The 26,252-nt window shown below is 53.8% G+C and overlaps 1 protein-coding gene across 4 annotated transcripts; it reads left to right on the top strand.

Moving 5' to 3' along the window:
* The first annotated feature begins 36 nt into the window (after positions 1-36).
* On the top strand, positions 37-24,772 carry RBM6 (RNA binding motif protein 6). 4 transcript variants are annotated; one of them, XM_044273333.1, is made up of 21 exons: positions 37-182; positions 1,707-1,781; positions 2,701-4,723; positions 6,098-6,187; positions 14,717-14,786; positions 15,578-15,651; positions 18,211-18,285; positions 18,361-18,421; positions 18,693-18,884; positions 19,220-19,377; positions 20,292-20,389; positions 20,726-20,771; positions 20,842-20,893; positions 20,974-21,062; positions 21,795-21,875; positions 21,951-22,028; positions 22,203-22,484; positions 22,568-22,636; positions 23,330-23,413; positions 23,547-23,617; positions 24,614-24,772. In XM_044273333.1, exons 2-21 carry the CDS (start codon positions 1,744-1,746, stop codon positions 24,699-24,701), a joined length of 3,819 nt encoding a protein of 1,272 aa, XP_044129268.1. In that variant the 5' UTR covers positions 37-182; positions 1,707-1,743; the 3' UTR covers positions 24,702-24,772. The 4 variants fall into 4 exon arrangements, with proteins under 4 accessions (XP_044129268.1, XP_044129269.1, XP_044129267.1 ...); XM_044273334.1 differs by lacking the exon at positions 23,330-23,413; XM_044273332.1 differs by having other exon boundaries at positions 23,330-23,617; positions 24,614-24,745.
* The last annotated feature ends 1,480 nt before the right edge of the window (positions 24,773-26,252 follow it).

Genomic DNA, 26,252 nt, shown 5'->3' with positions numbered 1-26,252 from the left:
CGAGATGCTGCGCGCAGGTGCGAGTGACGTGTTTCCGGTCTAGGGCGGAAGTCTCTGGCGCCCGTCTGTGAGAGGAGAGCATTCGGAGCTGAGGCGCGCTGACTGGTACCGGAGGCCGCGGTGCGGCGAGGAGCGTCCCTGGAGTCCCGCTGGGGCTTGTAGTTCGTCCAAATAAAATCACAGTGAGTCATGATAGGGCGGGCTGGGGGTTGTGGTTCCACAGGGTATAGGCCTGAGGGCCGCTTACTTCTAAAGCGCACATCAGGGTGCAGAGCATGCTGGGAGTCCTCTCCCTGGTGTTGCTGGGCGTTGTAGTGTCTATCCCCCATTGATATGACTGATTTCTGGCCTCAGTGGCTCCGCCCTCTTCATGTATGCCCACTCAGCCGCCATCTTTTTCGCCACATTCTTCTCCGCTGTCCTGACCGCGGGTCAATACCATAAAAAAGTATTGCGATACTCGATACCGCGCGGAAAAAATAAAACGCAGAAAAAGCCGCGTGCATTCCGCATTTTATGGAACGTCCGGCCCGTAATTGAAGAGTCCGATCGTGTTTTTGGGACAAGGTGACAAAAAAGTGTGAATTGTGTGGTTTTATTTATTTTTTCTGTTCTCCGCATAGGAGTTTTTTTATATCTTAGGGTCCATTCACACGTCCGTGTGTGTTTTATGGATCCACAAAACACGGACAGCGGCAATGTGTGTTCCGCATTTTGCAGACCGCACGTCGCTGGCACTTAATAGAAATGCATGTTCTTGTCCGCAATTGCAGACAAGAATAGAATTGCGGACGTGTGAATGGAGCCTAATCGTTTGGACTCTTTAGACGCGGTGATATGTAATATGTTTATATATTTTATATGTAAAATTGGGAAAGCGGGCGATTTAATTAATTTAGCAGTTTTTTTTTACTTTTTTATTTAATAACGGTTCCCCCTTAGTGGGCAGAACCTGGACCTCTTCTCCCTGATGGATCTCCATTGTGGTGACGGCTCGGTACACACAGCAGCAGGGAGATTACCATGGACGGCTTCATGGTAACCGATCGGAGCCCCAGGAATACCCTGCTGGGGCTCCGATCACAACTGCCACCAATTATTTTTATACTGGGGGGCGCACTGCGCCACCAGTGATGATTAACCTTTCATACAGATACAGGAGGCAGGTCCCTCCGGCCTCCACCTCCTGTATCTGTGTATCATTGGTGGCGCAGTGACCAGGCACCTGCCGGCTGCTTGACTCTCAGGAGGCCGCTGCCGTTCGCCGAGCTCACTTGCTCAGACGGCGCAGCAGTGTATTCCCTCCCCCGTCCCGCCTCCCGCTTTAAGTATTAGCGGCACATTAATTGGTGGCAGTGGTGCCAGCAGCTTCAGAGCCCGCTCACTTCATTGGGCTCAGCGCAGCCGCGTCATAGGAGGGAGGGGCTCCCTCCTTCTCCACTGTCTGCGCACCAAGCGCCAAAAGACGAGAGTCTTGTTTCAAAAGAATTAACATCCTGATACCGAATCAATACTGGCATAAAAGTATCGAAAGTTCGATACCCGAAACAACCCTAGTGCGGACGTGGCGCCTCTGCTTCGGTATCGCTCCCCCCTGCCGTGGCTTGAGGGGTGGAGCATGACACGGTTGTCTTCCGCAGTCCTGAGACGTGGCTTGGGTTCTATTCACTGCGCAGATTGTGACCGCTCCGTCTTCTCTTCCGCAGGGTCATCTTTAGGTGCAGTGACCCCCGAGCGGTGAACATGTGGAATCCCCCCCGACAACTGCTTCCTGGCTTTCGGTGAGTGTTTGAGGTCGAAAGAAAAACAGTATAAAATGATTTATTTTATGCACTGATATAGCGCTACTATATTCCGCCGCACTTTACAGTCATTAGCATCCAGCTGTCCCCAGGAGCTCACAATCAGTCTGTCTGGAATGTGGGAGGAAACCCACGGGGAGAACATACAAACTCCATGCAGATGTTGTCCTTGGTCGGATTCGAACCTAGGACCCCAGCGCTGCAGGCACCAGGGCTAACCACTGAGCCACCGCGCTGCCCATAGAATGTGCAAATTTTGCGCCAGTTGTGACTAGAGCCGCCGGTCACATGTCTAAGAATAACCGACGACTGCTCAACTGAATAATACCCTCCCCCTCCCTGCCTAGGGCTGGGCCGTATACCGTTATTAATGATATACCGCAGTATCACGAAACGGCAATACCACTGTTTAATTGTGGCGGTATTTTAGTGATGTCATAGGGACAGTCGCAGTTTGAGAGAGCTGCCTGCCTCTAAAACATCGGGCGCATATTACAGAGCAGTGTGCCCGCCAGTCGGCACAGTGGAGACGGAGAGAGTACTGAGGAGGCCACTGTGCCACCAATGCATAGAATGAACCCCTTAATACAAATGTGGACGGGGGCTCGGTGTGTCCCTGTAGACGCCTGGCCCTGGCCATCTTGTCCCTTTGCACTTCCGGCTACCAGCGCACAAGACTGTTGGGTCCAAGCAAGATGTCTGGTGGGCGCTGCTTCTACTGCAGGGACGGCCCCCCAAAGGTGAAGAACTCTTGCTGACTGATTCGCTAGTCGGGGAGGTTATTTCTGAAGTTGTCACTTATCTTCTTTTGGAAGAAGGTGTCGGAGTTGTTTGGTGACTGGAGTGGCCCTTTAATGCCCTGGATTAATGCAGGTTTTGTCTCTTGTTCTCTTCTCAGGGGCCATCCTGGAGAACCGTTTCCACCTAGAATACCCCCAGGCTCCTATCCAAGAATGCGAGGACGACCTCCTTTCCCCTTCCGGGAGGGACCAAGGGTTTCTAGCCCTCATTTTGGGGGCCCCGGAGTTGCTCCCTTCATTAACAGAAACATGGACGTGTCCATGGATGGACATTGGGATGAGGGCAGAGTGCTGCCGGAGGAACAGCTGCGCCTCGCCAGGAGGCCGAGGCCAAACGTGAACTATAGGGCTTTTAGAGAAGAGGAATTGATGGACATGCACTATGGGGACATGGGGGGCCCTGAGAATGAGCTTAGGGCCCGCTTAGCCCCAGATATGGACTACAGAGAGAGGGAAGCCTCCATTTTGAGCCAGAGAGGGATACCTGATGCGGATTACAGACATGAGGAAGAACCAGCCATTGTGTACAGAGAGAGACTTCCGCCCCCTTCTATCTTTAGAGAAAGAGAGAGCCTGGAGTACAGGCGGCGGCTGCAGGCGGCGGAGCAGCTTCGGCAGAGAACCGCCACCCCGCTGGATTACTCCGAGAGGGAAATGGAGGAGCTGGAGTACAAGCGTCGCCTGGATGCTCTGCAAGAAATCGTCCTGAGACAGCGAGAATCTGCAGAGTTGCTGTCCAGGGACAGGGAGGTCACGGACATGAGGGAGCGCTCTGCATTAGGTTACAATGAGAGGGCGATTCCTGCACATTTCCGGGAGTCTGCAGACCTGGACCTAAGGTTCAGGGAGCCGGACGTGGATGTAAACTTCCTGGACCAAGACCGAGCACTAGACTACAGAGAGAGGATGGTCATCGACTACTCGCATAGTGAAACCATGATGTACAGTGAGACCGAGGGCCCCGACTACACCGAGAGCGAGTATAAAGCCAGTCTGAAATCGCAGAGCAATGTGATCCCAAAGGGGGCGGCTGGCATAACCCGCAGGGACCTGAAGTCTGCCGATGCACTAGAGCCCCCCTATAAGAAGAGGAACATAGAGATTCCAGGGATAGACTCAGACTATCGGGAGAAAGAGAGCGCAGACTCTGATTACCGAGGAAAAGAGACCTCCGATTCAGACTACAGAGATAACACAGATTCCGATTACCGAGAAATGGAGGCTGTCGACTCAGATTATCGGGACAAAGAGAGCGCCGACTCAGACTATCGGGAAAGAGAGAGGGCAGACGCAGATTACCGCAAGCATGCCGATAACGGCATGAAAAAGAGCGCAAACACAATGGAGGCAAAAGACAACGCTTCGAAGCCAGTGAAAAATCCTAAAGAGCTGAAGGCTGTGATAACTGCACCAGATCTGGTGCCAAAGCCCCTCTCCGGTACAGAGCAAAGGATCCCCTTCTTGTCTTATGACAAACCGCAGGTGTCTCCCATCTCCAAGATAAATAGCGAGGCTCTTCGCCAGGAGGGGGCGCTGTCCGCACCTAAGGGAGGCGTGAAGAGCGACAAGTGCAGCTTCCCAGGAAAACTAGACGTCGACTTCAGAGATCATCCCAAACCTGAACTTCACCAGGAAACCAAAGAAGCAGGGAACAAAATCACAAGGTTCTCCGCAGGCGGCAAGGAGCTCTGCCCCAGTGACCAAGACCTGCGAAGTAAGGAACCAGCTCAAGGGGGAGGCGATCAGGACTTCCGAACCAGTGAATATGTGCAGAAGAAGGATGAGGACCTCCGAGCCGGGAAAGAGCAGGGTCCAGCAGACCCCCTCAGCCAGAGCTCCCTGCTCTATGACTTCTTAACGCTGGCAGCGAAAGAGTTAAAGCAGCAGAAAGAAAAAGTTGCTGAGGGGCAGGCGGCCGTTCACATCCCGGAGAAACCCGCAACGGCCAGAACATCTCACCCAGCCTCCAGCACCACGAAGTCAGCAGCAGGACCGTCCCCTGGGGTTGAGTTTCTGGGCAGACAGGATGCGGACTACAGGAACAAGGACTACATGGATGTGGACTTAAGAGTTGCTTCTGGCGCAGACAAAAAATCTCATGACCATCAGCCTGGGAGTAAGGTATTCAAGACGCTGGTACAGGGGGAGAGGCGGGTGGGGGGCCAAGACCGGGGGGCTCTGCTCCAGAATGGCTGACCATCAGCCTGGGAGTAAGGTATTCAAGACTCTGGTACAGGTGGAGAGGCGGGTGGGGGGCCAAGACCGGGGGGCTCTGCTCCAGAATGGCTGACCATCAGTATAGGAGTAAGGTATTCAAGACTCTGGTACAGGTGGAGAGGCGGGTGGGGGGCCAAGACCGGGGGGCTCTGCTCCAGAATGGCTGACCATCAGCCTGGGAGTAAGGTATTCAAGACGCTGGTACAGGGGGAGAGGCCGGTGGGGGCCAAGACCGGGGGGCTCCGCTCCAGAATGGCTGACCATCAGCCTGGGAGTAAGGTATTCAAGACTCTGGTACAGGTGGAGAGGCGGGTGGGGGGCCAAGACCGGGGGGCTCTGCTCCAGAATGGCTGACCATCAGTATAGGAGTAAGGTATTCAAGACGCTGGTACAGGTGGATAGGCGGGTGGGGGGCCAAGACCGGGGGGCTCTGCTCCAGAATGGCTGACCATCAGTATAGGAGTAAGGTATTCAAGACTCTGGTACAGGTGGAGAGGCGGGTGGGGGGCCAAGACCGGGGGGCTCTGCTCCAGAATGGCTGACCATCAGTATAGGAGTAAGGTATTCAAGACGCTGGTACAGGGGGAGAGGCCGGTGGGGGCCAAGACCGGGGGGCTCTGCTCCAGAATGGCTGACCATCAGTATAGGAGTAAGGTATTCAAGACGCAGGTACAGGGGGAGAGGCCGGTGGGGGCCAAGACCGGGGGGCTCTGCTCCAGAATGGCTGACCATCAGTATAGGAGTAAGGTATTTAAGACGCTGGTACAGGTGGAGAGGCGGGTGGGGGGCCAAGACCGGGGGGCTCTGCTCCAGAATGGCTGACCATCAGTATAGGAGTAAGGTATTCAAGACGCTGGTACAAGTGGAGAGGCCGGTGGGGGCCAAGACCGGGGGGCTCTGCTCCAGAATGGCTGACCATCAGTATAGGAGTAAGGTATTCAAGACGCAGGTACAGGGGGAGAGGCCGGTGGGGGCCAAGACCGGGGGGCTCTGCTCCAGAATGGCTGACCATCAGTATGGTTTATTCTATATCACAGCACGTAATCAGGAGAAGCAGGAAAATTAAGACCATTACAGGGAATGATGGGAGAAGTAGTGATTCTGTCCAGTATCTGCGGTCCACTTGTATAAAGCAGAGTTATTGTAGGTTTGGCTTGTAAATGAGAGATGAAGAAAGGGAGAGCATGGTGGAGGGACAGGTAACCAGTGTAATGGCTGACAGTGAAGGCCTTCATAGAAGCAGTAGGTTTCTCTAATACATTGTGTGTCCCTCTCCAGGATAAAGACTACAGGAGGACTACTATCCCTGACGGAGCCACCAGGATTGTATGGCTGGATGGTCTCCCGACCGGAGGCTCTAGAGAAGATGTAAGTGCCCGTTGTTATTATTACACACCATTCATTCCCTGGCGCTGTACATATGAGGAGGGGGCACATACATAACAGAACAGCTGCACTGAGCACAAACCAGACGAGTTACGGACTGGTACAGAAGGAGAGAGGGCCCTGCCCACGGGAGCTTACAATCTACATGGTATGGGAGAAGGACACAGTAGGTGCGGGTGAAGCTGGTCATGGCGGTATAGAGGCAGCAGGGTCACTGGTTGTAGGCTTGTCTGAAGAGGTGGGTTTCAGGTTTCTTTTCATGGTCTCCACTGTCGGTGAGAGTCTGATATGTTGGGGTAGAGAGTTCCAGAGTATGGGGGATGCACGGGAGGAATCCTGGAGGCGATTGTGGGAAGAGGAGAGATGGAGGTCTATTGAGGATCGGAGATTACAGGAGGGGATGTATTGGAGGTCAGAGATATGGAGGGGGCCGGTTGGATGTCTGTGTTCTGTACCGGATTCTTTGGGTTGTGGCGAGTCGGTGAAGAGACGGGAGAGTAACGGGGTGAGAGGTGGTTAGTCGGGCGGCAGAGCTGAGGATAGATGGGAGGGATGGTACTAGATGGGAGTCCACAGAGGAGGATGTTGCAGTAGTCTAGACGGGAGATGATGAGGGCATGTACAAGCATTTTTGCCCTCTCTGGATTGAGGAATGGGCGGATCCGAGAGAGGTTTTTCAGTTGGCGGTATAAAGGGCTTGGATGTGTGGTTTGAAGGACCGAGCAGAAGGAAAGGTTACCCCAAGGCAGCAGATTTGTGGGATCGGGGAGAGTGGGCAGCCATTGACTACGATGGATGGGTCTGTTGATAAATTCTGTTTTATCCATGTTACGTCTTAGAAAGCTACAACTCCTAACAGGGAACACATGAAAATAAGCGCCAAGGTACGTCGCAGTATAGAGCGAAATATAAAATACACGTATGAACTGGCAAAGACCAACATCCAGATCAGGAGTATGGCGGCAAGAAGGGGGTGAAGATAATCGCCACGTGGTTAACCTCCCTAACAAAAGGAAACCATCAAAGACACATAGTACGGAGCCGATTGATGGCACCGCCACAAACCCCGACACCCGTTTTACCTCAGCTTCCTCAAGGGAAATGACCTGAAGGGTGTAAGGGATCGCTCTCGCAGGGGGTCGCAATCACAGATCTCTCCTCTGACAACGGGGTTCAAGTCCAAATGGTGCTTTATTCTGGCTCTTCAGCACATCATAAAAATAAACACCTGCCCGTCTGGGCTCTGCCTAAGGGCTCATTCAGACGGCTGTATGCTGGATCCGTTTTTAATGCAGACCGTTCAGCATGTCCTCAAAAAAACAGATTGCTGAGCCGTGCAATGGAAGAAAAGGGCCCCATAGAAATGAATGGGACAGCATCTAATCCGCTAAAAAAATCTGCGTTTTTGCGGACAGCATGCGGCCGTCTGAATGAGCCCTAATACAGAGATCTTATCCCTAGCTCACCTCAAAAAACGCAGTTTACACACAAGGTCTCCGGCTCCAACCCTCTCTGTAGGGTCACTTCCTCCTCCCAGTCATACACACACAGGGGGTCTCCGGCTCCAACCCTCTCTGTAGGGTCACTTCCTCCTCACAGTCATATAAAGGGGGTCTCCGGCTCCAACCCTCTCTGTAGGGTCACTTCCTCCTCCCAGTCATACACAGGGTCTCCGGTTCCAACCCTCTCTGTAGGGTCACTTCCTCCTCCCAGTCATACACAGGGGGTCTCCGGCTCCAACCCTCTCTGTAGGGTCACTTCCTCCTCCCAGTCATACACAGGGGGTCTCCGGCTCCAACCCTCTCTGTAGGGTCACTTCCTCCTCCCAGTCATACACAGGGGGTCTCCGGCTCCAACCCTCTCTGTAGGGTCACTTCCTCCTCCCAGTCATACACAGGGGGTCTCCGGCTCCAACCCTCTCTGTAGGGTCACTTCCTCCTCCCAGTCATACACAGGGGGTCTCCGGCTCCAACCCTCTCTGTAGGGTCACTTCCTCCTCCCAGTCATACACAGGGGGTCTCCGGCTCCAACCCTCTCTGTAGGGTCACTTCCTCCTCACAGTCATATAAAGGGGGTCTCCGGCTCCAACCCTCTCTGTAGGGTCACTTCCTCCTCCCAGTCATACACAGGGTCTCCGGTTCCAACCCTCTCTGTAGGGTCACTTCCTCCTCCCAGTCATACACAGGGGGTCTCCGGCTCCAACCCTCTCTGTAGGGTCACTTCCTCCTCCCAGTCATACACAGGGGGTCTCCGGCTCCAACCCTCTCTGTAGGGTCACTTCCTCCTCCCAGTCATACACAGGGGGTCTCCGGCTCCAACCCTCTCTGTAGGGTCACTTCCTCCTCCCAGTCATACACAGGGGGTCTCCGGCTCCAACCCTCTCTGTATGGTCACTTCCTCCTCCCAGTCATACACACTCAGGGGGTCTCCGGCTCCAACCCTCTCTGTAGGGTCACTTCCTCCTCCCAGTCATACACAGGGGGTCTCCGGCTCCAACCCTCTCTGTAGGGTCACTTCCTCCTCCCAGTCATACACACACAGGGGGTCTCCGGCTCCAACCCTCTCTGTAGGGTCACTTCCTCCTCCCAGTCATACACAGGGGGTCTCCGGCTCCAACCCTCTCTGTAGGGTCACTTCCTCCTCCCAGTCATACACAGGGGGTCTCCGGCTCCAACCCTCTCTGTATGGTCACTTCCTCCTCCCAGTCATACACACTCAGGGGGTCTCCGGCTCCAACCCTCTCTGTATGGTCACTTCCTCCTCCCAGTCATACACACTCAGGGGGTCTCCGGCTCCAACCCTCTCTGTATGGTCACTTCCTCCTCCCAGTCATACACAGGGGGTCTCCGGCTCCAACCCTCTCTGTAGGGTCACTTCCTCCTCCCAGTCATACACAGGGGGTCTCCGGCTCCAACCCTCTCTGTATGGTCACTTCCTCCTCCCAGTCATACACACTCAGGGGGTCTCCGGCTCCAACCCTCTCTGTATGGTCACTTCCTCCTCCCAGTCATACACAGGGGGTCTCCGGCTCCAACCCTCTCTGTAGGGTCACTTCCTCCTCCCAGTCATACACAGGGGGTCTCCGGCTCCAACCCTCTCTGTAGGGTCACTTCCTCCTCCCAGTCATACACAGGGGGTCTCCGGCTCCAACCCTCTCTGTAGGGTCACTTCCTCCTCCCAGTCATACACACTCAGGGGGTCTCCGGCTCCAACCCTCTCTGTATGGTCACTTCCTCCTCCCAGTCATACACAGGGGGTCTCCGGCTCCAACCCTCTCTGTAGGGTCACTTCCTCCTCCCAGTCATACACAGGGGGTCTCCGGCTCCAACCCTCTCTGTAGGGTCACTTCCTCCTCCCAGTCATACACAGGGGGTCTCCGGCTCCAACCCTCTCTGTATGGTCACTTCCTCCTCCCAGTCATACACACTCAGGGGGTCTCCGGCTCCAACCCTCTCTGTATGGTCACTTCCTCCTCCCAGTCATACACAGGGGGTCTCCGGCTCCAACCCTCTCTGTAGGGTCACTTCCTCCTCCCAGTCATACACAGGGGGTCTCCGGCTCCAACCCTCTCTGTAGGGTCACTTCCTCCTCCCAGTCATACACAGGGGGTCTCCGGCTCCAACCCTCTCTGTAGGGTCACTTCCTCCTCCCAGTCATACACACTCAGGGGGTCTCCGGCTCCAACCCTCTCTGTATGGTCACTTCCTCCTCCCAGTCATACACAGGGGGTCTCCGGCTCCAACCCTCTCTGTAGGGTCACTTCCTCCTCCCAGTCATACACAGGGGGTCTCCGGCTCCAACCCTCTCTGTAGGGTCACTTCCTCCTCCCAGTCATACACAGGGGGTCTCCGGCTCCAACCCTCTCTGTATGGTCACTTCCTCCTCCCAGTCATACACAGGGGGTCTCCGGCTCCAACCCTCTCTGTATGGTCACTTCCTCCTCCCAGTCATACACACTCAGGGGGTCTCCGGCTCCAACCCTCTCTGTATGGTCACTTCCTCCTCCCAGTCATACACAGGGGGTCTCCGGCTCCAACCCTCTCTGTAGGGTCACTTCCTCCTCCCAGTCATACACAGGGGGTCTCCGGCTCCAACCCTCTCTGTAGGGTCACTTCCTCCTCCCAGTCATACACAGGGGGTCTCCGGCTCCAACCCTCTCTGTAGGGTCACTTCCTCCTCCCAGTCATACACACTCAGGGGGTCTCCGGCTCCAACCCTCTCTGTATGGTCACTTCCTCCTCCCAGTCATACACAGGGGGTCTCCGGCTCCAACCCTCTCTGTAGGGTCACTTCCTCCTCCCAGTCATACACAGGGGGTCTCCGGCTCCAACCCTCTCTGTAGGGTCACTTCCTCCTCCCAGTCATACACAGGGGGTCGTCTTATCCCTCCTCGATTACAGCCCAGCTGACCTGTGATCTCCTCAGCTAAAGGGAAAGCCTGTAAGGGACCCGGGGTGTGGACTGGGAAACTCCCACTACCAACCTGTCTCCCAGTCCAAAGAAATCCAGCCCATACAACTATAAAGAAAACAATCTCCAGCAAGCTATGCCTCTGACCCACCGGGTGAGATCCCCCCCACCACCAGACCTCTGCCGTGTGCTGTATCACAAGGGTCTACATATCCCGGGTCAATAAACCAGTTAATTGATCACATCTGATATATAAATAATAAGGTTAATGAACATCCGTAGCGCTTACCATTATGCCACCTCCAATCCGGAACGCGCCGGCACCAGTCACGTGCACTGACTGGGAGTCGTATGATAGATCATGTGATGCGTGCACCAGACATAAAGGGCCACCCCATACCTTTATTTATAATGGTGGTCATAAAAAAAATATCATACCACCGTATCCGACACACACATATTAACCCCATAGTGACCACGCACACGCAGCCAATGGCAGGCGGGGATGGGGACCAGCGTCTAGCGTCACCCGCCATGCTAGGGAGGCTCCTCCCCGTCCGCCATTGGCTGTTGTCCCACCCCGGCATTGGATGTTTTCATCTATGTGTGAGGACCAGGGGTAAGTATATTACCGGTGAGGGGCCCGGCACATGTGGGGGGTTGAGAAATTGGATAACCCCTTTAATACATGTGTGTCGGATACGGAGGTATGTATATATTTATATTTTTTTATACCCACTATTATAAATGAGCGGTATGTAGGTGGCCCTTCATGTCTGGTGGCTTCATATCACGTGACATATCGGCTGACTCCCAGTCCGCGCACATGAGGTGGCTGGGGGTATAATGGTGAGCGCTATGGATGTTCATTAACCTCATCTATGTATCAGATGTGATCAATTAACTGGTTTATTGACCCTTTGTGTGTAGACGGGCTCTTTGTCCCTTCAGCTCATTTCCCTTGAGGGAGCCGAGGTGAAACGGGTGTCGGGGTTTGTGGCGGTGCCATCAATCGGCTCCGTACTTTGTTAGGGAGGTTAACCACGTGGCGATTATCTTCCCCCTTCTTGCCGCCATACTCCTGATCTGGATGTTGGTCTTTGCCAGTTCATACGTGCATTTTATATTTCGCTCTATACTGCGACGTACCTTGGCGTTTATTTTCATGTGTTCCCTGTTGTGTATTATAGGCACCTGTGTTTTTTATATACTTGGGTCCTCTTTTGAGGCTCCCCTGGTGTCTAGGTCTGATTGGTCTTATAAAGCGAGACAAGGGAGGGTATAGAGGACAGGCATTGCAGGATTAGGGTATGTCCACTGATCTTCTGTCCTTGCAAGCAGAGCTGCAGTATAAAGTGTGAGGGACGGACAGCTGTGTCCATATAGAGAAGAGCTGAAGAACTTCCAAAACTAAATTGGTAGCAGGAGAGCGACTTCTGATAGCGTGCAGTGAACCGCGCTGTTCCCGGGTAATGGCTCCTGAATGCGAGTGACGTGTGTCACAGGTGGGAGCACAGGACACTGCAGTACCGCCATCCCGTCAGCAGGCGGAGGTTGGCGCTACGCTAGCTGCTCTTCTTATAGACATGTTATACGGCATCTGGTACCATCTCTTCTCAATGGAAACTGGTCTCTGTTACCTGATAATCTAGCATAAGGCGGAACAGTCTGGTGGTTGGGCACAGGGGCTAACAGGCCAGTGCTGCCGATGTCCTCGAAGCTGGCGCACCATGATGACTCAGGGCCACCCTGTGCGCGGTGCAGCATGCTTAGCATCCGTATCGGGGTTTGGGGTAGGTAGGTCCATCTGAGGCTCCAGGATTCTGGATATGGTCAATCGTATTTTACATTAACTTTTTACACAGGAGGCAGAACGTGGCACGTTGGTGGGTTCTGGGCATTCTTGCTTCTGGTGAGCCACACTGCACAGAGGTGCCCTCTCAGCGGGCAGGTACTTTTGACCTAGTACCCACTCCAGGCGCAGTATGGAGCCTGTGTCTGATCAGTCGGTGCAGCAGCTCTGTCACGTTGCACGTTTCTCTGGCGCAGACCAGTGGATCGCTCCTCCACAACCCCAGCATAATGGTGGGGGCAGCGACGCCCTGAGATTAGAAATCTGTGTACAGACTCGTGGCATATCTGCCCCCCAGCAGGCCCGTGTGACTGACAGGAGGCACAGACCATTGTAGGTGAGGGGTCACTGACGGGGGGTCCATGTAGGTGAGGGGTCACTGACGGGGGGTCCATGTAGGTGAGGGGTCACTGACGGGGGGTCCATGTAGGTGAGGGGTCACTGACGGGGGGGGTCCATGTAGGTGAGGGGTCACTGGGGGGGGGGGGGTCCATGTAGGTGAGGCGTCACTGACGGGGGGGGTCCATGTAGGTGAGGCGTCACTGACGGGGGGTCCATGTAGGTGAGGGGTCACTGACGGGGGGGGGGGGGGGGGGTCCATGTAGGTAAGGCGTCACTGACGGGGGCGGGTCCATGTAGGTGAGGGGTCACTGACGGGGGGGGGTCCATGTAGGTGAGGGGTCACTGACGGGGGGGGTCCATGTAGGTGAGGGGTCACTGACGGGGGCGGGTCCATGTAGGTGAGGGGTCACTGACGGGGGCGGGTCCATGTAGGTGAGGGGTCACTGACGGGGACGGGTCCATGTAGGTGAGGGGTCACTGACGGGGACGGGTCCATGTAGGTGAGGGGTCACTGACGGGGGGGGGGGGGGTCCATGTAGGTGAGGCGTCACTGACGGGGGGGGGGGTCCATGTAGGTGAGGCGTCACTGACGGGGGGGGGGGTCCATGTAGGTGAGGCGTCACTGACGGGGGGGGGGGGGTCCATGTAGGTGAGGCGTCACTGACGGGGGGGGGGGGGGGGGGTCCATGTAGGTGAGGCGTCACTGACGGGGGGGTCCATGTAGGTGAGGGCTCACTGACGGGGGGTCCATGTAGGTGAGGGGTCACTGACGGGGGGGGGGGGGGGGGGGTCCATGTAGGTGAGGCGTCACTGACGGGGGGGGGGGGTCCATGTAGGTGAGGGGTCACTGACGGAACACTCAATCACATTTTCACACAAGTCCATAAAGTAGATCAAATAAAACAAATGAGCCACAAACCAGACCTGGAGGAAAATGCTCCAATATAACGTGTCGTTGAGCGGTAAAAGTATGTGAACCCTTAGGATTGAAGATGTTTTTCATCAATGGGGTGACGTGTGTGAGCGGGCGAACAGTTTTTTCTAAAGATCCAAGTCTGATCTTCACATATCTGTGGAATTGCATCATGGCAGAAAAAAAGGAGATTCCGGGGGACCTCAGAAGCAGAGTTGTTAATGCTCATCAGGCTGGAAAAGTCTCTAAAACCATCTGTAAAAAGTCTGGACTCCACTAATCCACAGTACATCAGATTCTATACAAATGGCGGAGACTCCGGGCCATTATTGCCCTCCACAGGATCATGCCAAGGCATGTAATGGTCTGCAAGCTCACAAAGGAACCCAGGGTAACCTCTAAGCACCATCAGGAGTACACTGACCAACAATGGTGCGAGGAGAAAGCGGATGCTCTCCACAAAGAACATTGCTGCTCGTCTTCAGTTTGTAAAGATCACCTGGAGAGTACAGAAGGATATTGGACAAGGTTCTGTCTGTGTAAATGAGAAGCATCTGGAGGAACCCCGCACAAAGACCTCATCCCCTGGTAGGATCATGGTCTGGGCCTAAAGGACAACGTCCATGAGCTGAATCTCAGGAAGACAACGACCCAAAGCTCAGAACTCCTTCTACCTTAATCCTGTAAGGAGCTGAAGCGAGCAGATCGTGGAGGAAACCACCACCATAGCAGAGCTGAGGTACCAGAAACAAGGGCCACACCGGATACTGAAAGCAGGGGTTCACATACTTTTACCACTCAGACTTGTTATATTGGAGCATTTTTCTTCCAGGTCAGATTTTTGGTTCTTTATCTACTTTTAGGTGCAGATTTAGGTTACATTTATTCTGTTCAAAGTTTTAGTATGTTTTTATTTAGTTTACAAACTTTGAGGCGGCGCTGTGGATGAGGCCCGGCTGTTTCTTCATCCTCTCATTGTGTCTCTGCTCCACAGATCCTCTCTGCGCTCGGCGCAGCGCGCCCCCTGCCCAAAGATGGAGTGAACCTCATCGGATACATTCCAGGTGGGTGCTGATGTCGGTGTTTTTTGAATGACCCCCACATCCCGTGTCACGACTCCCACTGCTGCAAATCTGACAACAGGCAGCTCTGTAGAAAGTTAGGAATGCTCAGACCTCCTGCCTGTAGGAAACCATAGATGAGACGTGCAGATGTGGAGGCTCTGCGTCCTCATGTACACGGCCCCCCATGTCCCTGGTCCCCACCCATGCAGACTGTCTCCGGTATCGCGGGCAGCTCATGTAGTGGATTGTCGCTATTCCCAGCCGTGACTTGTGGCTGGAATCGTTCCTTGTGCAGATTCTGATGTGGCAGAACACGGGCCCATGGTCCTCCTGACTCCGCTGTAATGTCTTATAAGAATAGTGTCGTGGGGGGGGGATTTCCCTGCAGGTTTGTCATAGGATTGTTATAACAAAAGGTGGGTCTGGTCCTTGTGCTGTCCCATGGGTGGCCCTAGTAGAGAGAAATCCCTGTGTTGGACCCACCTGATGCCGGACCTGGCTCCTCACTACTAATGCCAGCCCCCCAGATACCACCCACCTGAAGGAACTGGGAAGATGCAGAGGTTGCTCCATCCTGTTATACGGCCTGAGCCGTGGGGACGGCAGTGACGTCTTCTGTTCCCGGCTCCTTCCATGTCGGTGCTTTAGTCCTGTACTGCCTGCGTTCTCTGGTGTTGGTGAATGTACTGGGTCATAATAAAGCTGTGTGGGGGGAGGGGAGCTGTAAGTAAATGCCATTTCTCTTGCTCCAATACTAACTGACATCCCCGTCTATCACATGCTGTCCCCAGGTTACAGCTTCGGCTCTGTCTGCGTGGAGTTTTCCCTCGTGGAAGAGGCCGTCGGATGCATGGAAGCCAACAAGGTTACTTGTCCACCTGTTCAGCGGTGCTCTGGAAGGATGGAGAGGAGACGGGGAAACCCTAGCGAGTCTCCTGCAGCTCCAGCAGACATTCCGCCAGTTTGTGGGGTGCAGCCTTTTACCTGCCCCTGACACACTAGGGGAACATCTGCTATGACCAGTGTGTGCAGCCAAGCCGAGGTGCAGCCTTTACATGTCATCAGGCAGGGAATGCAAAGGGTTAAAGTGTATGAGTTACGGCATGAAATGCAGCAGGACAGTGACATGCCGCCCGTCCTCAGCTTCTCCCAGCATGATGGCTGCTCCCTCCTCATCATCGCGGCAGTTAATTGGAAAGGCAGAGGCGCAGAGCTGATAAAGGGGCAGGCTGGTCAGCATGACCTCCCAGAATATCCCGTACAGAGGGGGGGAGGAAGGGGTGCCTGCCCGAGCAGCGTCAGATCCTCCACCCGTCATCGCCCTCTACGCTGATGAAACGGTCCAGAACGGGCTTCTCACTGTAGACCCCCCACTCAATCTAAGGGACTCCCTGCAGGGGGGGGGGGGGGGGTCCTATGCCGCGCCTTTCTCTCCTGTGTACGGCGCCATGCCTTCTAGAAACATTGGAGGCTGCGCTCCTCTGGGTTTGACATGGCGCCCCCTGGTCACGTCCTGTTGACCCTTACCTTCTGTGTCTTCTCACAGAATCGCAGTCTGTTGGCGCGCTCTATTTCTGTGTGTTCCCTCTCGCCGCGGTTACGGTCTTTTCTCTTTGCATGTTATTTGACCGGACACTAGCTGCGCTCTACAATGCGACCAGGACGGAATAATAGTGAATGAAAGCTACATGTGGATGGCGAGTGTCCGAGGAGATGTAGCGGGGCCAGTGCTCTGTATCTGACGGGCATAGTAATTTATGGTACAGTCTGATGGCGGGTCTATTGTACTGTACTCGCCTCATCATGTATACCATAGACCCGCCATCCGATTGACTGTACCATAAATCGCTGTGGAGCCGCGGGCATCCCGGGAGATGCAGGCAGCACATGGACTGTGGTCATGTGAATCAGCCCCTAGGGAGCCTGTGAACTAGAAGTGGAGAACCCCTTTAAGCCTAGTGCACATGGCGGCCGCAGCCCTGAAGTCCTAACGCCCTGCTGCTGTTTGCTGTGTCCATTAGGCGGCATGTTTTCCACACTGTGTGCTGTCTGCATCTTTTCTGTCCCCATAGAGAATGAATGGGTCCGCACCTGTTACACAAAATTGCGGACCCATTTACGGACGTGTGAATGGAGCCTAATCGGTATGCACGTTATGAGTCTGTGTTGGTTATTCCATCCCATAATCGTGGCCTGCAGTGATCCTCGCTTGGGTGTCTGCATGAGACTGTATGGAAAGAGAAGGATCAGACCCCCACCTTCTGCACCTTCCTCATCATTTTCTCCTCTTCTTGCTGTCAATGAATCCAAACGTCCTTGAAAGCTGCTCCTGACCTGATAGTTTTTACAGTAGAGGGTTTGTTACATTGTATGCAGCCAGGATAGTCCTCCGTGAGGTAGACTGACAGCCCGGAGTGATGCATCAGGACTGGATACCATGGTAGCAAAGTGACAGCTGTGAGTGGTGGTCCTGTTCACTGACAGCAAGTAGAGTTCTGGAAAACGGTGAGGAATAAAAAGAGGCAAATGTAAGAAGGTGCTGAGATGCGGGTGGCATGGCTGTGCGCTGTGAACCACTTGCTGCCGCGGAGTATAGTAAATCTGTCCGACTGTGGCCCCATTTTCTTGGCACTTTGCAAAAGTAACGAGTGAAGTAAAAAGTTCTGTGTTGTGCTGCAGACGTGGCCCCAAAATGTATGCCAGGAAAATGGGGCCAGTCGCTTACTACCCCCTAAAGTCTGGGAAAGTGGCACAAGTCGTCATTTACATCTCGCGGCCAGAGTGCGCCCTTGTAAATAATGGTGTGACTGCGCTGAGTGTCCGTTATCTGCTGCGTCTCCTCATCACCCACTGGAATCTGACAGCCGCCTGATAGCGGGCCGTTACGTGGCGCCCGCTGCTGAGCCGACACCTTATGGCTCTTTGTCCTGCACGTCGTCGATTTTCCGTCTCCCCCGAGAGCGGCCGCGTCGAGTGACATGGAGATGTTCACAGGAGGTGATCGCTGGGGACTTCAGTCCTTCTGCTGTCTCACACAGATGTGGACTTGGTACAGTGTATCAGCCCAGAGTGCAGGACTTGTGTTCAGCTCACACTGATACACTGTAACAATCCCTCCACTGTGCTAGGAAGACTAGGTTAGGAGCTAAACAAGAGTGCTTCCATTTGCTGACTGAAAGCAGTGGTAATAATACAAGGGACTATTAGACATTCTTAGCACCATCCATCGCCTGTGAGCGGCCCCGGAGGCAGTAGGTTAGGGGTTAGGTCCATCTTTGGGGTCCCTTCCCGGCTCCTGCCGCCTTCTGTCCACTTGATCGGTTTCTGCACAAGGAATATGTTCCGGCGGAGCGCTGTCCTGCGCTCGCACTCGCTCTTCTCGCTGTCGTCTGCTGCCTTTCAGTTCTTCTTGTCTTGTTTTTAGGGCGTCCTCAATTTTAGAGGAAAAAAGATCAGTCTGAAGTATATTCCCAATTCAGACCGGTGGAGCTGCCAGCAGGTGAGTCCGCGCCCAGGCGCTGCGCTGCGGGACGCCGCGCCGCCTCTAACCCTCTTCTGCTTGTGTCTCCTGCAGTGCAAGGGGGTGAACGTCTTATCTAAGGAAAGATGCTGGCAGTGCAGTGCGCTCCGGGCAGGTAGGTCCTGACGTAGGTACTCCTCATACCTCATGTTACTCTAGTGCCATCCAGATCTGCAGGTAGTAATGGTGCAATCCCTCTCCACCCCGGCACGACACATACACTGCTCAGGGAGGTGTGAGCGATAACCGAGAGCAGCTTTGGGGGTGACTGGAGTGTACGGCAATAAGGACTGTTACTACAGCGGGCTATATAAAGGGGCACTCCTCGAAGAGCTGACACCAGGAGTACATTGTGCTGCCATAAAGCCTCCTTCTGTTCCGTGCAGGGTCTGACCACCTGCCTGTCCGAGAAGCCCTAAAAGACGCCAAGACGCCAACCCTCCCTACTTCACGACGTGCCAAAAAGCGCAATGCCAAGCTGAGCCCCCCCACCCCCAGCAGAAATGACAGCAAGAGAAGGCGGAGCCCCCCGCCGAAGGGCAAAAAAGGGGGAAAGCCTGCCAAGGCCGAGAGTGCAAGTGAGTAACGCCTAGTGGACGGTGAGAGCCATAGTCTCCTAAATCCACACGGGGAGGGATGCTGGGAGTTGTACTTTAGATGGTTTGTGTAATAACTAAAGCAAGATCTCTGCTTACTTTTAGCTTGTAGAACATTCTGCATGCACAGCTGATGACCTTGTTACAGTGTATCGGCATAGTCCACAGATTCATGTGAATGTTAGTTTCAGAGGTTTTCTTGTACGTGCAGTGGGACGTGGCGGCACTATGAGCCGTGGCAGCGTGCGGGTCGTTAAGGGCGAGTTTCACATCTCTGTTCTCTTTTCATCAAGACTCTCCATCTTGTCCACCCACAGCCGTCATCATCAGGGGAATCGGCGTGAACACGACCCCAAATAGTGTGGTGAAAGCGCTTCAGCCTTACGTGCAGCTTTCTGTACGCAGCATCCGCATCATGAAAAACCGCAAGAGCGACCATCGGGGATTTGGCTTCATTGACCTGAGGAATCACAAGGTAGCGGAATAGAGTGGGCATGGAGGGGCGACTGTGGGATTATAATTACTTCCAGCCCCCCTCCCCCTACATATATACCGCTTACATGTACATCTCCAAACCCCCTGCCCCCTCACCTGTACATATCTGCCTCCGCGCTGACCTACGTGTATACCCCTCACCTGTACATCTCCTCTGTGCTGACCTGCGTGGGTAACCCCCCCCCTCTGTGCTGACCTGTGTGGCTACCCCTCCTCCTCCTCCTCTGTGCTGACCTGTGTGGCTACCCCTCCTCCTCCTCCTCCTCTGTGCTGACCTGTGTGGCTACCCCTCCTCCTCCTCTGTGCTGACCTGTGTGGCTACCCCTCCTCCTCCTCCTCCTCCTCCTCTGTGCTGACCCGTGTGGCTACCCCTCCTCCTCCTCTGTGCTGACCCTCATGACTACCCCTCCCCCTCCTCTGTGCTGACCCGCGTGGCTACCCCTCCTCCTCCTCTGTGCTGACCTGCGGGGGTCCCCCTCCTCCTCCTCTGTGCTGACCTGCGGGGGTCCCCCTCCTCCTCCTCTGTGCTGACCTGCGGGGGTCCCCCTCCTCCTCCTCTGTGCTGACCTGTGTGGCTACCCCTCCTCCTCCTCCTCTGTGCTGACCTGTGTGGCTACCCCTCCTCCTCCTCCTCTGTGCTGACCCGCGTGGCTACCCCTCCTCCTCCTCCTCTGTGCTGACCCGCGTGGCTACCCCTCCTCCTCCTCCTCTGTGCTGACCCGCGTGGCTACCCCTCCTCCTCCGTGCTGACCCGCATGACTACCCCTCCTCCTCCTCTGTGCTGACCCGCATGACTACCCCTCCCCCTCCTCTGTGCTGACCCGCGTGGCTACCCCTCCTCTGTACATCTCCCGTGCTGTCCTTCATGTATATTCTTTTCCCCCGTTACTCTAGGAGGCGATCCGTCTGACAGTGTTGGTTCGTGAACTCAAACCTCCGCTCACCATTGATGGGAAACCGATCACCGTGGACCTGGCTGTCGGGGAGAGGAGGTGAGCTAGTATATCATGTCATCCTGCCCGTGTCATGGAAAAGCTTGTCCCACCATGTCGGGAGCATCAGGCATGGCAAGCGAGACGTTAAGCGTGTGCTTGCTCTGGGGTTGCCATGGTAGCGCCAACAGACTAATTCCATTGTGATCGTCCCTTTACATGGGACCATATTACAGAAGATTGTCAGGAGGGGAGCGTTCCTTCCCGGCAATCTGCTGATCTCTAGAGGAGACCGGTGCATTTACATCGCTTACATCAGAAGCCTGCTACCATGGTAACCCCAGAGCAAGCACAAACCAAACCTTTCTGTTAAATGTTCCCGTCCCATCTCCACAGGAGCGAACAGAGAAAGACTCAGAAACGCAATAGAAGTTCAGCAAAGGTGAGTTCACCTTCGTCCCCTCGAGTCCTGCAACCCCCACCACCCCTGACCGCTGTCTGTCTGATTACAGAGCCGGAACCGCCGAGCACAGAGAAGATCCATCACGTATCCCGGATTCAAAGGTGAGCAGGAAGCCCCCCAAGCTGTGCCCTCACTGGTGCCCCTCGCTGGTGTTCATTACTGTCATTCTTATGTTCTGCAGCGCCCGGTCCAAGTTATGTCTATAACCCCAAAACTGGCACGTATGTGGACCCCCTGACCAATACGGTCTACAGTGGAAACAGAAACCAGGTATGCCGCCTCTGCACCTCATATTGAAGGGGTTTTCCAGGTTTTTTATACGGATTACCTATACTGAGAATATGATCAGTGGGGGGTCCGACACCAGGCCCCCCGACGATTGTCTGTTTCAGAAGGCATCGATGTTCCTATGAGCTTACCAAGCGCAGCGCTGTACAATGTATGGCGGCCGTGCTTGGTGTCATGCTCGGCCCCATTCACTTCTACGAGGCGGAGCGCAATGTTAAGCACGGCCGCCGAGAATAGGTCATCGGTATGAAAACCCCTTTAATTACCCCTTCAGGGCATTTCCAGCTCAGACGCTGTCATTTCATCTTTACACCCCGCATTCTAGGGTCTTGGCTAAGCTGTTAGCGGGGTTGTCAGTCCACAAGCCTGCTGACTGTTTCCAACTGCAGCAGAATTGTGAGTGCAGCTCTGGTGTATAAAATATACCTATACAGTGACGCGGTGGTTCATAAACTCGGGGGCATTTGTCTGAATTCTGGCAGACAGAAAAGTTACACGTTTGCAGTATTTTTGCACAAGAATGTGATGTTTTGGTCATTTACGCCTCTTCTGTCACAGTTGAACCTTAGTTCTGTTAATGGGGCTTATACCAGATGTACTCCTTAGAGGCTGAGAACTCTAGTAAAGGGCGGCAAAAAACAAAACGGAGTAACCTCTGCAGACGAGCGCAGCACCGGCCGCCGCCCGTCTGATATCTGTTATGTCTCTCGTCAGCGCAAGAAGGACGATCAAGCTGCAGGCGGTGGGAAGAAGGAGCCTTCCAGCCAGCCGCGGAGGGGCTTCACCGAGGACAAGGTGAGAGGACGCCAGCCCACCCCCTCCCCCGTTCTGACTCGGTGGGCACTTCCTCATGGGCGCTTTTATTCTCAGGTGAAGGATTCAGATAAGGAACCCTTTAAGAGACCGTTGCCCCCTCCATTGACCAAGAAGGAGGAGCCGCCTCTGGAGGTAATTCCTGGGGTTGTGTATGGGAACATCCTTGCTAACGGAATCTTCTCCAACCTGTGCATCTCCATCTGTTGCAAACTACAAATCCCAGCATGTCCAGACAACCTTCAGCCGCCAGGTAATGCTGGGAGGTGTAGTTGTGCTGCAGACCATCACCGTGGTATTTCTCCTTAGCCAAAGCACAACCCTCTGATTAAGCTGCTTGGAGAATATGGAGATGACAGTGAGGAGGAGGAGGAGGAGGAAGAGTTCCTGCCTCCAATAAAGAAAAGGCCCGCTCCGCCCCCACCGCTTCCGGCCCCTGCTCCTAAACCAGCTGCGCCCACCTCCAGCCCCGTCGCCGCCCATGAAGAAAAGTTAACGGATTGGAAGAAGATGATTTGCCTGTTGTGTCGGCGACAGTTCCCCAATAAGGACGCGTTAATCCGGCATCAGAAGTTATCGGATCTGCACAAGGTAATGACTTGTACCCCAGAATATGCCCCCAACCCCCGCCCCGATCCTGTGTATAACCTTCTGTCACCTCTGCCCTCCAACAGCAAAACCTTGCCATCCAGGAGAAGGCCAGGAAGTCTCGGAAGGAGCTGGCTTACCTGAAGGAGCAAGAGGTAGGGGCCCTTATCTACTCTGCCACCATGATCACCCGCCCCAAACTACAGCTCTCAGCCTGCAGCTGTCAGGGCACGTTGAGAGTTGTAGTTAAGCACCAGCAGGAGCGACCTTTGCTGTAAATCTCTTCCCATTTGTCGCTGAGCCCAGTTCTGACCCCTATAGGTGGTGCCCCCCCGACTTGTCCGAATCACCTGTGAAGGGGCCTCCTTTAATTATAAAATGAGCGCTGGAGGTGCAGAGACCCCACAATCGGATGTAATCAGGATGGCGCTCGCCAGCGGAATGCACTGTCCGTTGGAGGGAAATGTCAGGTGGACAGAGGTGGGAATCCTGACGATTGCTTGGCCTCATGGAGCGCACGTTGGGAGGTTGTCGTTGTCGGCACTCCCTCAAGCGTCTTTATGCTTCCTATGTATATTGGTTTATCTGAGGCGGATGGAGATCCACGTGACCCCGGATGCAACCAGAATAAAACCTCCATTCTTTACACTGCAGGCTGCACTGAGAAAACTTTAATAATAATCTGAGTTATAAATTGACAACCGAACTGCTGGCTGCAAAAATCGCTCCCTTGTGATACCCTGTGTACCCCATTCTGCATGCCCGATGCCTGCTTCGCTGGGGATTGTGGGTAGGGAGGGCAGAGTGTTACCTACCTGGCTGCCACTGAGTGTGGATGTTATCGGCAGGAGAATCAGTCCATACAGCGGAGGTTGCTGCAGGCCAGGAAAGAGCTGGAGAAGCTGGAGCGACAGGAGGAAGGCGCGCAGCAGGTGCAGTCCTGGAACACCGCGCGCACACAGCTGCATGCCCCTAGCTCATACCCAGCCCTGCATGCGCCCTCCCCCATCACTTCCACCGCAGCTGTGGAGATACACACCTGTCTGTCCCTTTACTCTCTGACAGGAAAGGGAAGGTCTGGACTCCGAGCTCCAAGCTCCTGGAAACAAGAAACCGAAAGGTTCTGATCCCGGCAGGTAAAGCGATTGCCTACCACATAGCGGGTACAGTGCCACCTCCCCCACCCAGTACTGAAGCCTTCTTTCCTCGCTGCTTTCAAGATCCCCATACAGACCGGGCACTGCTCACAGCTGAGGGGTTGTTACAATGTGTGGACAATATTCAGGCCGATACTTTAAGGCCTCTTTCACAGAAGCGAGGTTTCCGTGTGGATGAGATGTGAGAACGCATGGCGTCCAGACGGAATCCTGACCATTCATTTCAATGGTCCTGTGCGCATCATCTCTGCGTCCAGGAGAAATCGCCGCAGCTTCTAGATTGGGCGTTGTTCACACAGCTCTGACTCCATAGAAGTGAATGAGGTTGTGTGAAAAAACGGAAGGTGTCCAGATGCCATGCGTTTTACACTGATGGGTGCTAGGAGATTGCACAGGTTTGTCACACGTGTGAAGAATAGCAATCCGGATGGAAAAACGCACACGCTGAACGCAGTCGTGGAAAAAACTGACTCGACTTGAATGGATCCTGACAGTCTGCATCGCTCGTGTGACGGGGGCCCAACAGATTTGTGCTGCTGCTGTGTTTAGCTGGCTGCATTGTAACAAATCCTCAGCTGTGAGCAAGACTAGGTCAGGACTGGTTTAACTTTAACAATCAGTAACTGCAAGCAGAGATCTTGTAAACTGTACGAAACGGAAACTCAGTCGTCCCCACTTCTCTAAAGCTCTTCATGAGCACAAGAGAGGTCGTCCGATGTGTCCGATATGGCCGCCTGGCTGCCAAAACAGGAATCGCTCAGTCACAGTCTCCATGCAGCAAGAAATGATTGGTTGCTACTGGGGTCCTACACCCCCCCAATACCCCATATCCATCACAGGGCTTCAGAAGCTCAGCGTTGCAGACCAGCAGGGCGGGGGTTAATCTATGGCGGTGTGATGACTGCTGGAGCGCCGGGGCTCTAGCTCCGCCTGCACTTGCCTCACTTCCCACAGTCTCTTCTGCTTCCATTACAGCGAGCCTAAAGTGAAGAAGCAAGCGGGAGCATCGTACCGGGATAACATGAAGAGGCGAATCCTGGAGCGCTACAAGGAGCTGGAATAAGCCTCTCCCCTGCCGCCATCCGTCTGTCCCCACGCTGCTGCTATCTATGTTTTTATAATAAAATGTTTAACAAAAAAACACTTTTGGTGAAATATCTGGGGATGGGGTATTGTGGGCGTTAATCAGGGGGCGTCTCCTCCCATCGGGCTGCGCTGGCAGGAGGCGAGACGTATATCGCGTCCACCTCTCGGTTTTCATTGTCCCCTTGGAAGATGAAAGCAGAGTCCTGACGGGTTAACACAGTAATGTAGTTGGATACAGCCCTCCGCCCATCCTGTTCTGCAACACAGATCCAGGGTAAGGCAAAATACCCAGTGAGGTAGAGGGGACCTGTAATATTACTGTCACCTCCTCGGGCAAAGGGTTCCATAGTCTCACTGCTCTTACCGTACAGAGTCCATAGTCTCACTGCTCTTACCGTACAGAGTCCATAGTCTCACTGCTCTTACAGTAAAGAGTCCATAGTCTCACTGCTCTTACAGTATAGAGTCCATAGTCTCACTGCTCTTACCGTACAGAGTCCATAGTCTCACCGCTCTTACCGTATAGAGTCCATAGTCTCACTGCTCTTACCGTATAGAGTCCATAGTCTCACTGCTCTTACAGTCTAGAGTCCATAGTCTCACTGCTCTTACAGTATAGAGTCCACAGTCTCACTGCTCTTACAGTAGAGTCCATAGTCTCACCGCTCTTACAGTAAAGAGTCCATAGTCTCACTGCTCTTACAGTAAAGAGTCCATAGTCTCACTGCTCTTACAGTAAAGAGTCCATAGTCTCACTGCTCTTACAGTAAAGAGTACATAGTCTCACTGCTCTTACAGTATAGAGTCCATAGTCTCACTGCTCTTACAGTATAGAGTCCATAGTCTCACTGCTCTTACAGTATAGAGTCCATAGTCTCACTGCTCTTACAGTAAAGAGTCCATAGTCTCACTGCTCTTACAGTAAAGAGTCCATAGTCTCACTGCTCTTACAGTATAGAGTCCATAGTCTCACTGCTCTTACAGTATAGAGTCCATAGTCTCACTGCTCTTACAGTATAGAGTCCATAGTCTCACTGCTCTTACAGTATAGAGTCCATAGTCTCACTGCTCTTACAGTAAAGAGTACATAGTCTCACTGCTCTTACAGTATAGAGTCCATAGTCTCACTGCTCTTACAGTAAAGAGTCCATAGTCTCACTGCTCTTACAGTAAAGAGTCCATAGTCTCACTGCTCTTACAGTAAAGAGTCCATAGTCTCACTGCTCTTACAGTAAAGAGTCCATAGTCTCACTGCTCTTACAGTAAAGAGTCCATAGTCTCACTGCTCTTACAGTATAGAGTCCATAGTCTCACTGCTCTTACAGTAAAGAGTCCATAGTCTCACTGCTCTTACAGTAAAGAGTCCATAGTCTCACTGCTCTTACAGTATAGAGTCCATAGTCTCACTGCTCTTACAGTATAGAGTCCATAGTCTCACTGCTCTTACCGTAAAGAGTCCATAGTCTCACTGCTCTTACAGTATAGAGTCCATAGTCTCACTGCTCTTACAGTACAGAGTCCATAGTCT

Source organism: Bufo gargarizans, unplaced genomic scaffold (assembly GCF_014858855.1).
Source record: "Bufo gargarizans isolate SCDJY-AF-19 unplaced genomic scaffold, ASM1485885v1 fragScaff_scaffold_587_pilon, whole genome shotgun sequence".
Classification (NCBI taxonomy): domain Eukaryota; kingdom Metazoa; phylum Chordata; class Amphibia; order Anura; family Bufonidae; genus Bufo; species Bufo gargarizans.
This window is presented reverse-complemented; position numbering and strand designations above follow the sequence as displayed.